General features: G+C 44.2%; 1 protein-coding gene across 1 annotated transcript; it reads right to left on the bottom strand.

The window, feature by feature from the left end:
* Positions 1-449: 449 nt before the first annotated feature.
* LOC123128290 (mRNA cap guanine-N7 methyltransferase 1) lies at positions 450-5,420 on the bottom strand. Its single transcript, XM_044548259.1, has 14 exons — positions 5,129-5,420; positions 4,674-4,765; positions 4,429-4,574; positions 4,238-4,306; positions 4,064-4,135; positions 3,193-3,291; positions 2,790-2,846; positions 2,277-2,415; positions 2,121-2,185; positions 1,986-2,036; positions 1,333-1,395; positions 1,018-1,141; positions 880-941; positions 450-808 (listed from the first exon to the last, which is right to left on the bottom strand). The coding sequence occupies exons 2-14, from the start codon at positions 4,732-4,734 to the stop codon at positions 716-718; spliced, it is 1,101 nt and encodes a 366-aa protein (XP_044404194.1). The 5' UTR covers positions 4,735-4,765; positions 5,129-5,420; the 3' UTR covers positions 450-715.
* Positions 5,421-14,549: the final 9,129 nt, after the last annotated feature.

The following is a 14,549-nucleotide window of genomic DNA, read 5'->3' as shown; positions in this document are numbered from 1 at the left end:
AAGCATCAAACGTGGAAAAACTTGACCATAGAATCAATTAGTACACGCCGTTGCTTAGCATATGAATCAATTAGAGAGAGATGTACGCTCAGATTTGAACAAAAGTTTCAGTGGGGTCTTGTAACACTCTAAAACTCTATTCTCATTTAATAGATGAGACAAATCTTTTGTCTCCGTTTCGATTAAAAAAAATGTTCCTGAGCCACAGATCAGAATCGTAGGGTTCATATACGCCCCGTATTTCCACTGCACTTGCTTTTCCACTGCACGAACCCTGTCTTCGATATCAGGTGCAGGTGAGCTCGGGCACGTGGCACCAGAACGCCCCGGCCCCTCTTACTGTTCTTTGCTTAACGAGCTCCTGTATAAACCTAACTAGCCCTAGATTAATGCTGTAGTTGATTAACAAGCTCCTGTACAACTGATGTGTCAAAGTGTTTGATGTCCAATTGAAGAGAAAGGCGGTGGAATATCCGCATAGAACTTGTGAGCTATCACATCAACTATATATGACACCTAAATATGTGTTCATCTCTGCAAAATTACATGAGTAACTAGTTCGTGCTGTTCATACATTAAACTTAGTGAAGTTATATATATCCGATACGCCTTGGGGAGACCACAGGTGAGCCACTAAAGATACAACTTTCATCACCACAATGTGAAGCATATAATCATTAAGTTGTTAGTAAGCTCCAGGATGGCAAAGCCTGCTTCATATGCTAAGAAACTCGATGTCCTCCTCGGCAAGGAACGTCTTCCCTCTGTTAGGATTGTTGGCTCTCCGCTGGGACGGTGGAGGACCTCGCTGCATAAACAGCATGTCAGCAAACATAGGATGACCGCGTGTGGTTAAGTTGTTAACAGCATGAAAAATACCTTCCGCAAAACAAATGCGAGGTAGAGATAGGATGCCTCCCACTCATCTTGTGACAGCGTGCCTACGTAACTCGAATACGTCAAGGTAATGAAATGATATTTATAGACAGCAGCGAATTCAGTAGGTAGTCTACTTACTTTGGCCCGATCGTCCATCACCGAGAGGCCCCAGCCTTCGCATGAGATCAGCAAACTCTGGCCTTTGCACATAATCGTGTACAAATTCATGGAAGTTCTTCATTAGAACCAGCTCTAAATCATACTGCAAAAGATGCACAATTTTTTGGTCATAGCCTTAGCATCTGTCTGAGAGCAAATTTGTAAAAGAAAACAAACGATAACAAAAAATAGGGTAGCAAAAATTTAGACAAAATATTGAAATGAACTAGTTTGAAATGAGGAAACAAAAGCACAGGTTGCGATAGCATACTGGGCAATAGATTAGTTGCATACCTCCTCTGCCAGTAGTTTGAAGAGATGGAATGGAACAACCCACTCCGGGCAATCAACTGCGTCCTGCATGTTGCCCAAGAGTTTGTTACTGAACAAGTTTTCGTAATTAATGAATGGAAAATTAAATAAAGACAACGAGTGAAAAGCAGGAAGCTAGGTACTACGTCATATAGGGCAATAAACACCCAAACAAGTTGTAACAAGACATGTATATGTAAATTGTCAAAGAAAAAGAAGACATGTATATGTAAGATAAGGGCAATACAAAGGATGTAAGCTTCATACTATTCACAAAGAATGTCTAGAATACGGAAGAACAGAAGACTGCAGCAAACAACATGTAACCTACAGGAGTGCAGAGTTTGTGGCAAACAGATAGTACTATGTAAATCACTAGAGTTACTTTCAGAGCTGCAGCAACTGAAGCTGAATAAGGGCACATAATATATATTTAGTTAAGCATTAGAAAGGGTAGTGTGCATACAAATTCACAAGAGGGCAACTTAATCAAAAAAATACCCAGACAGATCCATTTTTTCCTCTGTTACAATTTGGGTAAACACTCGAATATGAACATCAGTATTCATCTTGAAAAACTAAAAGAGGCCACCGATACAAGGCTCAAGTTATTAGAAAGTTAATCGTGTTGTCACCTCTAAATGAAACTTGTACTTGATACCAAAAGGCCTGGATGCCGGGAATTTCTACACCATTGTGAAAACAACAAAAATGATCAGTCAGTAATGAAAACTAACATATAAGAAGTTATTACAAACAAACATAATTACCTTTTCTGTGTACTCTTCACCAAAGGTAATACAGTAAACACTGTTCCCAAACTCCATCCCTTCAGCTGAGGATATAAATTTGTATCACACATCTTGTGACAAGTACAGTCTAATTTGACGAGATCAAGCAAATTACAGTTGAAGATAGTGACATACATTCTCTTAGTCTTTTAATAATGACATTAGCATCAGGCATCGTTCCAATGAACGTGCCTCCAGGACGAAGCAATGCAGATATATTTGCGAGGGCTTGTCTTGCACGTGCTTCAGTTGACCATGAGTAGTGCATTGCAAACTGAAATACATAGAAAAGACCATCAGAATAGGAAGTATAAACCTCATAATCATATACATTTATCATCCAGACATTCTAAATCTCCTGATGGTACATTACATATTAAAAGTAGATTAAAGATCAGCGTACTTAATTTATTTGCTGGACATAGCAATGATACTTAAGTTTCAACATCTTCCAGGAAAAAATTGTTTGAATGATAATTGTCAATAATGATTGCAATATTTAACAGCAGGTATATATTCACAAAAGGTTTCTAAAATTCAAAGTTGCTTTGACAAGTGGGAAATAATAGATGATTGAACTGACCAATAATAACAACGAACTATGAAAATTAAAGGTCGCCCTTCAAAATATAAAGCTAGGTCACTCACCTGGCAGCTGCATATGTCAAATGGAGCATCCTCACGTAGATACTCATCCAGACGAGTCTGCAGAAACATGAAAGCGGAAGCATTGTGATGCACTTTATAATTCTTGATGAGCACCACAATAATAGACTGATAAACATATGGGGTAAGGTAAAAAGTATATTCTTCCTGGTGATGTGAAAGTATAAGCAGAATCACCTACTAGTTAATGACAAATGTATGTATACGTTGGCATGAGTGTTATGGAAGGATCCATTTCTTGCATATAATTTGGTTTCAACTACAGAAAAATGTTCAATACTTGAAACAAGCTGTGGCACTATGTCTGCTTCCACGCACAGAGCACACCACCACTTTAGGTTTGGTTCTTATGGTAAATTGTACTATTATTTATTAATACTTTTACCTCATAACAGTCGGCACAAATAAGCCGTGCAGGAAAACTGAACTTCTTCCTTCGTTGTTGATCCGAGTCGCCGTTATAACGGGTCATGCAATCTTTTATCTGCAAGTGTAAAGCTCCAACACATCAAAGGAGATTATAAACTTAAAGTGATCTGTCGCGCGTAGTTGAGAGCTACAATAGGTAGTGAGGAAATCAAAAGCGAATACACAAGTTCTATGGTCCAGGACCGCTGATAAGTCTGAAGGTTTTACCAAGGACACTGATAAAAATAAGTGAAATAAAGATTGAATATATAGGTTACCACTACCTTGAGATAAGTTTAAATGCTCAAACGATTGCAGTACAGGTTACAAAATAATATCTGCCAAACAGCAGCAATGTACAAATCTGCCCTATACAGAAAAGCAACTGATAGGCATAAATGCTAAAGCATTACAGAGATGGAAAAACCTAACTCACAAACAACAAATTGCATTAACTTATATATTTTTGTATATGCGGGAGCAGCGTTTTGGCTCCCGGGTGAACAGTACCCCAAAAAATAGTAAATATTTTCAAAAGAAATTGTAGATGATCGTGTTGGTGTCGCAAGCATGCTTGGCAATTTTCATGTGGAATGGAGGAGCGGTGTTTCGTCGGTGAAAAAAACAAAATTGGGTTGACATTTTGTCTTCGATCTTTTTTTTTTTGCGCAGGCTAAAATGGTTAACCTTTTTGCCTCAAAATTTACAGGTAGCATTTGTATGTGACAAAGATCACAAAAAAATAGTCTCAATTTTTGACATTTGAAAAAAAAATTGGCCCCGGGAGCCAAATTGAATTTCCATGTATATGCATATAATATAGATTTATCATGTGATGGGAAACTAACCGAGCCTTCTGCAATATCAACCCCTACATAATAGCCAACCTTGGCCTTATCCCACTTTATCAAATCACCTCCCTGCATTAACACTCATGAAGAATCAATAATTGTCAGGACTACCTCGGAACTACAAAAAACTCTTCTTCTTATCCTAATTAACACTCGCAAAGCACCCCTTACCTTGCCACAAGCAAGATCTAGAACGCAGTCTCCTGGACGTGCATACAGTTGAACCAGGACGCTCTTTATCTGCCAAAGGTGAGATTGGAAGATTAGCATGGCTTCTTACTGGTTTCACCCAACATCGTAGAGGTGACATTTTCTCAAGGGTTTTAGGGGATGAATGGATGGATAGCAAGCAAAGTAGTTACCCAGTTGTTGAGCTTCTTGAGGTGGATGATGGGGCTGTTCTCACGCTCCTCAAGCGTCTGATTCGACCGGGCGCTGTAGTGGTCCGCCACCCGCTGCGCACTGATCCGTTCCTCCGAGTACCCTTCTTGCTCCCCATAGTCGCCACCTACACAAAGAGCAAACACTAGTTAGCTACCCTTCGCACGGTATTGGGGGTTAGCAGCAACTAGATTGGGTCTAGTGACAGAAGGCAGGGAATAGATACCTGCACCGAACTGGCGCTTTTGGGAGGAGGAAGGCTCGTCCTCGCGGGGTCGCTTGTTCATCACGCCGGCGATTGCAGCCTTGGCCTTCGTTCTGGGTGGTGGTTTATAATTAAAAACTATATAGATACCACTGTTGCATACAAATTTGAACAAGACAAATTGTTGTATTCATTCATGATTTGAATACATCACTGTTATATTCATGAAGACTAGCTATCACTGTTGTATTCGTGATTTGAATGCCACACACATGCAACAAAATCCATCAACATAATTTCGGACAGCAGCAGCATATACCAACATGGATTGCAAGCGCACACATGGCACAAAAATCTTCAACATCAATTCGCACGGGGGCATATAGCAACATATCCAGCCAACAAACATGATTGGATATCACGGGCTCGTCAAGAATTCGGGCAGCTTATCGGGTAATGGGTGTGCGCATATATACCTTGAAGGGAGGGGGTCTTGCTGACGGCTGATGCTTCTCTTCCCGATCCGCCGCCGCTGCACTTCCCGGATCCCCCGCCCCCGCTTCCCCACTGGCCTGCTACCGCCGCCGTGGTGTTGCGCCGCTTGCCCGCTCGTGCCAGCCGCGGATTCTCGAGGGCAGGGGAGTGTGGCGGCTGCGTCGAGGAGCAGAGAGGGCAGGGCGTGGCGGCTGGGCGCGTGTCGGAGCGTGCGGGGCCGATGACGGTTTAGGTCGAGGTGAGGGAACGGGTTCCGCTCGGTGAGATTTTGGGAAAATATTAACTGGCGATCGTCAGCCAGGAGAGATTTCGCAGCGAGTCCCCCGTCTTCGGTCGGATTCATCTCCACGAATCCTGGCGCAGGATTCAGCTGGGCCACCCCCTCCCCAGCCCACGCAAAATCTTCTGAATAGTTATAGATAACTGGCCCAAATATCGGGTAAAACTGGCCCAGAACTCACGTTTAGCTGCCCCAAAGCCCATTGCTCCTCCAAGAATCAGGCCCCAGCTCAGCCAATGGCCACGTCGGATCCCCAGCGAACTGTATCGTCTATTCCTAAATACTCCCTCCGTTTCTAAATATTTGTCTTTCTAGACATTTCAAATGACTAACACATACGGATGTATGTAGACATATTTTAAAGTGTAGATTCACTCATTTTACTTCGTATGTAGTCACTTGTTAAAATGCCTAGAAAGACAAGTATTTAGAAACGGAAGGAATAGTTACAACCCACTATCTATTTTTCCAAGCCATGCAACCATGCCACTGTTAGGAGTAAGCCACAACGCTTGATGGTGGCTGAGTCGTCTACGCGGAGCTGGCAACGAGCAGCAGCTTCGGCCGATCGGTTAGGCAGCCGTGGTGTGCGGTCGTGCATACATGCGGTAGATGGATCAGATAGCGTGTGTGCCGGTCAAGTAAGAGGCGTGCATACGTGTGGTTAGTTAGCAAGATTACTGAGTTTGTGGAGTTAGTGGTCGATGTGGTGGCCGGGTCTTGCGTGCGTGCGTGTGCTAGTATGTGTGTGCGTCGGATATAAAAGCGCTTGTGTACTGGTTGTGGAAGGCGCCGGTGAAGCTCCCAGCCGTGATGTAGCCTGTGTGCTGAATATAAAGGAGTCGTTTGGGTGCCGGGGCATTCGTCGCCGGGGCGTTCGTCGCCGGGAAAAAGTACGTTCCTTCTTCCACCTCCGTCCGGCGTGAGAGAGAGAGAGCGGCAACAACAGCCACATAAGCAAGTCATGCATGCAAGTTATAAATTACAATTTTTTTCATTACACTATATGCATGCAATGCTGCCACATCATAAATTCATGCATGTTATTATTCAAAGTTTATTTTTTGCACTAGATTTTGTATTGACAATATATGTAGCATATTTATGCTGGGTGATTGTAACATACCTATATAGTTGTCCCTTCACATTTTTGTTAGAAAATATTTTTTTAACTGAAACTCAAGTTTATTACATTTTCCTTCCATTAGTTTTAGATGATTTTGTAGCAACTATTTATGCATTTATTTTGGAACATTTCCCACGGCAACGCGCTGGGCAGCATCTAGTTACAAAGTACTAGAGCCAGCCCATTGGCTAGCAGTGTACTCCTTGGCCTGGGCCACCTTGGTTGGAATCCCAGTCCTTCTATTTTCTTTCACCAGATGGCATTTTCTCTAGTGAAAAATCAACATGGCAGTTTATAAATTTTTGAACTATGTCACATGGCATTTTTTAATTTTTTTATTATAAGAGATGGCATTTTTATTTACTTAAGAGATAAAGAGATGGCATTTTATTTACTTAAGAGATTAAGAGATGGCATTTTTACTATTAAGAGATGGCATTTTTATATTAAGAGTTGATATTTTTATATTAAAATATAGCATTTATTATTATTAAGAGATGTCATTTTTCATTTAAGAGACGGCTTTTATATTTAGGATATGGAATTTTGTTTTTATGTCATTTTTTGTTTATTAAGGGATGACACTATTTTATCATGGCATTTTCTTTCTTTCTTTTTGTGTTCACATGGCACTTTCTTGTTCATGGCATTTTCATCCCAAGAATGGCAGTTTTAAAGTTTTAGAGCAATCTAATTAGTCGGATTGACATGGTTTGATGGCCAAGATTAATTTGATCTGTGCATTTGGATTTTTTATATTTATATTGGTATATATATATATATAAAAAAGTCATACGCGAAATGTTACAGTTATTTTAGTTTTTTTTACCAACAAAGCATTGCTATCCTGTTTGGCATGAAAATTATCAAGGACGCTTGCTACACCAACAAGAACATCTACAACAATATCAATTTAAAAAAAATTATTTACTACTTATTTTTTATTTTACTCATCATTTGGGAACATATGCGTCCCAGAGCCAAAACAACCATCCCATATTTTATTACTTTAATTGAATGATTGATTGTGAGAGTGCTACAATTGTGTAGTATACATTAACTAAGGGTGGATTATAATTTTCATTTTATGTTAAAACAAGTTATGTGTTTGTTTAAATATCAGCTATACTAATATATCCCAACAATTATGTAGAAGTTTTATGTGGATGAATATTTTAAGACTTAGGTGAAAGAGTGAGATAAAAAGAATAAGAAGAGGCAAACGTCTCAAAATTGGGGATGCCCAAGGCACCCCCGAGGATGTTTGACAGGATGTTGTAGTACCCGCCTCCTGGGTGCTTCCTCGCTCGCGAGTGCCCTCGGCGCGCGCCTCGTGATGATGCCTACCTGGCGCCCTCCCCGCCATGTGATCTTTTGGGCACTCTAGATTGCGTCGATTTCCTTAGGGATCCATGGCGCGTGGGTCGCAAGCGCGCTCAATGTTGTAAACAGAATTTGTTGTTCAGGCGCGCAGGGTTTTGCGACCATCCACAAAACATGTTAATACCTGCATAAAACAATGTTTACAAAATCGATAACCGGTAACTGCTCAGTCCCATACCCGCTGTATTACCTCCATCCGGGTTTATTAGTCCCCCTTGTATTTTGGGTCAAACTTTGGCGTTTGATTTAACTATCAAAAATAAGTTATATACCACAAAAATAGCATCAATGGAAACCTCTTTCGAATATGAATCCAATAATCTAAGTTGTGTGGCATACAACTTACATTTTGTTGGTCAAATTTATGACCAAAATTGGGCACAAAATGCAAAGGGGATCAATAGACCTAGACGGATGTAGTAGGGGATTAAGAGGTGCTGACCAGTTAATTGTCCGATTAATTAGTTACTCGCTACTCGACTGGAAAAAAAAAACTTAGTTGCGCGCTACTCAGCGAACCTCAAGAGGGAGTAGTTTTCTGGATAAGTCATGCCGCCCACTCGTTTGTCCTCATGATTCGCGCAGTAGTTCAATTCCGCATGAGGACATAGTAAAAATAAAATTCCTTAAAAAGTTTTAAGTTTCAATGATTAAACTTACGGTTTTTGCATTAAAAACTGCCAAATTTCAACCAGTTTCACAGATATAATTTTAAGCAATTTGTTCTGTCGGCCATAGACACAAAATAATTGATATTTATCGGTTGCTCATACTAAGTTTCAACATTGAAACTTAATTTTTTTAATCATCAAAATATATTCAAAGCGGATCTTATTTAAAAGCGCCGGCCACGAGAAACAGAAATATGAGAACATAACTTAATTTGTTATTTTGGTTTAAAGGATTTAAAACTATGAAAATCGGAAGCCAAAATAAAAAGCGGACACTACGGGCTTGCGTGCCACAAATCCTCTCAAGTTAGGGCAGCCGTTAACATAGACGGGAGACTAGAGCCATGACTTCTCATCGCATGTAAACAAAGAACACCTACCAGGAGATAGCAGTCGTGAAAGTGAAAGAACAAAGTAATCTTCGAGAGAGCGTGAGACCATTCTTCCGGCAAAGACAAAACGAGCGAGACCATACGATACAAACCAGCCTCCGTGTCAACTGCACGTCTACAAGAGTACGCCGGCCGCTCGACAATCGACAGGGACGCGGCTCGACTGGATAAACACCACCGGCCCTGTCGCGTAGATGCGAATAGACTACAGGCTACAGTAGTACAGCGCCACGCAAGAGCGCCGTGGTGGTAACTGGTATTAACTGGGAAGAGAAGGCCGGCCTCAGCTGCTCCGGGGATCGAGATGCCAGCATGCCAACCGGGGTAAAACTCTGGACGGCGACGTCTACCGGCCGCATGTGGCCGAGATCCGGAGCCCGGCCGGAGCGTGGCGACGAGCCGAGCTCACCGTCTACTCGGCCTCTTTCGCCCCGGAAGGCTGGACCGCGGGGAATCGGGGACGACGGGCATGGGCGCTCCCCCCACTTGGGTTGGAGGGCTCGACGTCGACGTCCCGAGTAATAGGCCCTCGTGCTGGTTTGGTATGCCAAATATCGTGTGGTGTCTCGTCGGAGGGTGTTTTTTTTTTGCGGGGGATCTCGTCGGAGGGTGTTTGCCATTGCGTTTTGCCAGGATGGGGTTAGCTCACCGTCCCAAATATCATGCATGTATGTATGTCATTCGTACTATATGGACAATGATATATTATTGGGGCCAGGGAGGACCCTTCTAGGAGAAATGCGACTTGTTTGTTCTGATTTGGACATTGGACTGCGGTATCTGTAGGGTTGATGGATCATTTGCCAAACATGTCTGTATTTGCTTCTGTGTGCAACTCTGCCAAAATGCAGACAAAGAGACAAGAGAAGGTTAAACTATACGTATGTCATTCGTATTTGCGCTTTCAGTGGGAGGAGACGTTCTCGTCGACGACGAGGCGCCTATGGTGACTTCGCAAATTTCAAGATGATATGCCGGCTCAGTCTCTGGGAGGTGCTCATAGGGTAGGGTGTGCGTGTATGCGTTCATATGGGTGAGTGTATGCGCGTGTATATGAGCGCTTGTGTCTGTACTGATGCTAAAAAAAGAGATAGGTGACCACTGACCAGTCTGCGGACACGGTCATGGGAGACCACCACCCAACCGTAAACGCATACATTTCAAACCACATTTTAACTAACCGGGTGAAATTCATGCAAATCGGTCGATATTCATCAAAGTCCGAATAGAAAATAGCACAAATCATCCATACATACCATGTAAATTAAGTCTAGTACAACAATGTCTCTAATTCGACTAGATTTCGGATATCCAACAAGTTTCATCAACGGGTCATGTCATTTCACACATACTCCCCCTTCAGCTTCATCCAACAGTATGTGCACGTAAATGGTCGTCCCTCTGTCCTGTGGTACACCACGGCAACACGTGTGGGCTACATATAATGTATAGACCAACATTGAGTGAATGAAACAATCAACGAGTTGAGCAAGAGGAAGTAAAACTTACGATCTCGCCCTCAACCGCATGCAATGGCCACCTTGCCTCGAGCTGACGAACCACGTCGCAAAACTTGGTGACGCTGATCTAGATAGCGTGTCAGCGATACGACAACGACCTCACGTTGCATGGTTGAATGATGTACATGTCGTAGGATGCAATGTGCTTTCGTGCGTGAATTCTTTCATGCACTTGCTCCCAGAAGGGCTCCCCTCTGGTCCTGCCTACGAAATCCGCAGATACGGCCAGCCACGCATCGCACAACAACTCATCTTCCATGGTCGAGTAGCTCACCATCCTTTATACTCTAAAAAAGACATAGCATTTGAAAATAAGCTCAATGACATTTGACCGAACACCTATCGAGCGTGGTGTCCGCTATGGAGGTCGTCGACATGGGGCGGAGTCTACCTGGGTACAAACGGCTCTAGGGTGGAAAGCTCAATCATACCGGCGAGCGGGCGCGTCGGTGTTGGTTGTGTTGGCGAACGCAGTAATTTAAAAAAAATCCTACGCACACGCAAGATCATGGTGATGCATAGCAACGAGAGGGAAGAGTATCGTCCACGTACCCTCGTAGACCGTAAGGGGAAGCGTTATGAGAACGCGGTTGATGTAGTCGAACGTCTTCACAATCCAACCGATCCAAGTATCGAATGCACGGCACCTCCGAGTTCAGCACACGTTCAGCTCGATGACGTCCCACGAACTCCAATCCAGCAGAGCTTCATGGGAGAGTTCCGTCAACACGACGGCATGTTGACGGTGATGATATTGCTACCGACGCAGGGCTTCGCCTAAGCACCCCTATGATATGATCGAGGTGGATTATGGTGGAGGGGGGCACCGCACACGGCTTAGGGATCAACGATCAACTTGTGTATCTTTGGGGTGCCCCCTACCCCGTATATAAAGGGGGGAGGACAGGGCCGGCCAAGGGGAGAGGCACGCCCAAGGGGGGGCAATCCTGTTGGGGAACGTTGCAGAAAATTAAAATTTTTCCTACGGTTTCACCAAGATCCATCTATGAGTTCATCTAAGCAACGAGTCTAGGGAGAGAGTTTGCATCTACATACCACTTGTAGATCGCGTGCGGAAGCTTGCAAGGTGATGATGTAGTCGTACTCGACGTGATCCAAATCACCGATGACCTGTGCCGAACGGACGGCACCTCCGCGTTCAACACACGTACGGAAACAGCCACGTCTCCTCCTTCTTGATCCAGCAAGGAAGGGAGGAGAGGTTGAGGGAGATGGCACCAGCAGCAGCACGACGGCGTGGTGTTGGTGGAGCTGCAGTACTCCGGCAGAGCTTCGCTAAGCGCTATGGAGTTGGAGGAGGTGTTGGGGAGGGAGAAGGAGGCAACCAAAGGCCAGGGATCAAGGTATGAAGTCCCTCCTCTCCCCCCACTATATATAGGGGTGCCAAGGGGGGGTGGCCGGCCCTAGTAGATGAGATCTACTAGGGGGGGCGGCGGCCTAGGGAGGTTTCCCTCCCCCCAAGGCACCTAGGGGTGCCTTCCACCACTAGGACTCCTCCTAGGGGGAAACCCTAGGCGCATGGGCCTTGTGGGGCTGGTGCCCTTGGCCCATGAAGGCCAAGGCGCACCCCCTACAGCCCATGTGGCCCCCGGTGATGGGTGGCCCCACCCGGTGGGCCCCCGGGACCCCTCCGGTGGTCCCGGTACAATACCGATAACCCCGAAACTTGTCCCGGTGCCCGAAATAGCACTTCCTATATATAAATCTTTACCTCCGGACCATTCCGGAACTCCTCGTGACGTCCGGGATCTCATCCGGGACTCCGAACAACATTCGGGTTACTGCATATACATATCCCTACAACCCTAGCATGACTGAACCTTAAGTGTGTAGACCCTACGGGTTCGGGAGACATGTAGACATGACCGAGACTCTCTTAGTCAATAACCATCAGCGGGATCTGGATACCCATGATGGCTCCCACATGCTCCTCGATGTTGTCATCGGATGAACCACTATGTCGAGGATTCGATCAAACCCTGTATGCAATTCCCTTTGTCAATCGGTACGTTACTTGCCCGAGACTCGATCGTCGGTATCCCAATACCTTGTTCAGTCTCGTTACCGGCAAGTCACTTTACTCGTACCGTAATGCATGATCCCGTGTCCAACACCTTGGTCACTTTGAGCTCATTATGATGATGCATTACCGAGTGGGCCCAGAGATACCTCTCCGTCATACGGAGTGACAAATCCCAGTCTCGATCCGTGTCAACCCAACAGCTACTTTCGGAGATACCTGTAATGTACCTTTATAGTCACCCAGTTACGTTGTGACGTTTGGTACACCCAAGGCATTCTTACGGTATCCGGGAGTTACACGATCTCATGGTCGAAGGAAGAGATACTTGACACTTGCAAAGCTCTAGCAAAACGAACTACTCGATCTTTTATGCTATGCTTAGGATTGGGTCTTGTCCATCACATCATTCTCCTAATGATGTGATCCCGTCATCAACGACATCCAATGTCCATAGTCAGGAAACCATGACTATCTGTTGATCACAACGAGCTGGTCAACTAGAGGCTTACCAGGGACATAGTGTGGTCTAAGTATTCACACGTGTATTACGATTTCCGGATAATACAGTTATAGCATGAATACAAGACAATTATCATGAACAATGAAATATAATAATACTTTTATTATTGCCTCTAGGGCATATTTCCAACAGTCTCCCACTTGCACTAGAGTCACTAATCTAGTTACATTGTGATGAATCGAACACCCATAGAGTTCTGGTGTTGATCATGTTTTGTACGCGAGAGAGGTTTAGTCAGCGGATCTGCGACATTCAGATCCGTGTGCACTTTGCAAATCTCTATGTCTCCATCTTGAACATTTTCACGGATGGAGTTGAAACGACGCTTGATGTGCCTGGTCTTCTTGTGAAACCTGGGCTCCTTTGCGAGGGCAATAGCTCCAGTGTTGTCACAGAAGAGTTTGATCGGCCCCGACGCATTGGGTATGACTCCTAGGTCGGTGATGAACTCCTTCACCCAAATCGCTTCATGTGCTGCCTCCGAGGCTGCCATGTACTCCGCTTCACACGTAGATCCCGCCACGATGCTCTGCTTGCAGCTGCACCAGCTTACTGCTCCACCATTCAACATATACCCGTATCCGGTTTGTGACTTAGAGTCATCCGGATCTGAGTCGAAGCTAGCGTCGACGTAACCCTTTACGACGAGCTCTTCGTCTCCTCCGTAAACGAGAAACATGTCCTTTGTCCTTTTCAGGTACTTCAGGATATTCTTGACCGCTGTCCAGTGTTCCTTGCCGGGATTACTTTGGTATCTTGCTACCAAACTTACGGCGAGGTTTACATCGGGTCTGGTACACAGCATGGCATACATAATAGATCCTATGGCTGAAGCATAGGGGATGACACTCATCTCTTCTTTATCTTTTGCCGTGGTCGGTGACTGAGCTGAGCTCAGTCTCATACCTTGTAACATAGGCAAGAACCCCTTCTTGGACTGATCCATTCTGAATCTCTTCAAAATCTTTTCAAGGTATGTACTTTGTGAAAGACCTATGAGGCGTCTCGATCTATCTCTATAGATCTTGATGCCTAATATATAAGCAGCTTCTCCAAGGTCCTTCATTGAAAAACACTTATTCAAGTAGGCCTTAATGCTGTCCAGAAATTCTATATTATTTCCCATCAGGAGTATGTCATCTACATATAATATGAGAAATGCTACAGAGCTCCCACTCACTTTCTTGTAAACACAGGCTTCTCCATAAGTCTGCATAAACCCAAACGCTTTGATCATCTCATCAAAGCGAATGTTCCAACTCCGAGATGCTTGCACCAGTCCATAAATGGATCGCTGGAGCTTGCATACTTTGTTAGCGTTCTGAGGATCGACAAAACCTTCCGGCTGCATCATATACAGTTCTTCCTTAAGATGCCCGTTAAGGAATGCTGTTTTGACGTCCATCTGCCATATCTCATAATCATAGTATGCGGCAATTGCTCACATGATTCGGACGGACTTTAGC

Source organism: Triticum aestivum, chromosome 6A, assembly GCF_018294505.1.
Source record: "Triticum aestivum cultivar Chinese Spring chromosome 6A, IWGSC CS RefSeq v2.1, whole genome shotgun sequence".
Classification (NCBI taxonomy): Eukaryota; Viridiplantae; Streptophyta; class Magnoliopsida; order Poales; family Poaceae; genus Triticum; species Triticum aestivum.
The sequence above is the reverse complement of the archived record's forward strand: the minus strand, read 5'-3'. Positions and strand labels throughout refer to the sequence as shown.

What these genes read in the sequence shown, in the direction of transcription:
- LOC123128290 (XM_044548259.1), bottom strand. Translation starts at nt 4,734, where the DNA reads ATGAACAAGCGACCCCGCGAGGACGAGCCTTCCTCCTCCCAAAAGCGC. An exon ending in TTTGTGCCGACTGTTATGAG is followed by an intron (nt 2,847 to 3,192) that starts GTAAAAGTATTA and finishes ATGTTTCTGCAG; the next exon opens with ACTCGTCTGGATGAGTATCT. An exon ending in TCGCATTTGTTTTGCGGAAG is followed by an intron (nt 809 to 879) that starts GTATTTTTCATG and finishes CTGTTTATGCAG; the next exon opens with CGAGGTCCTCCACCGTCCCA.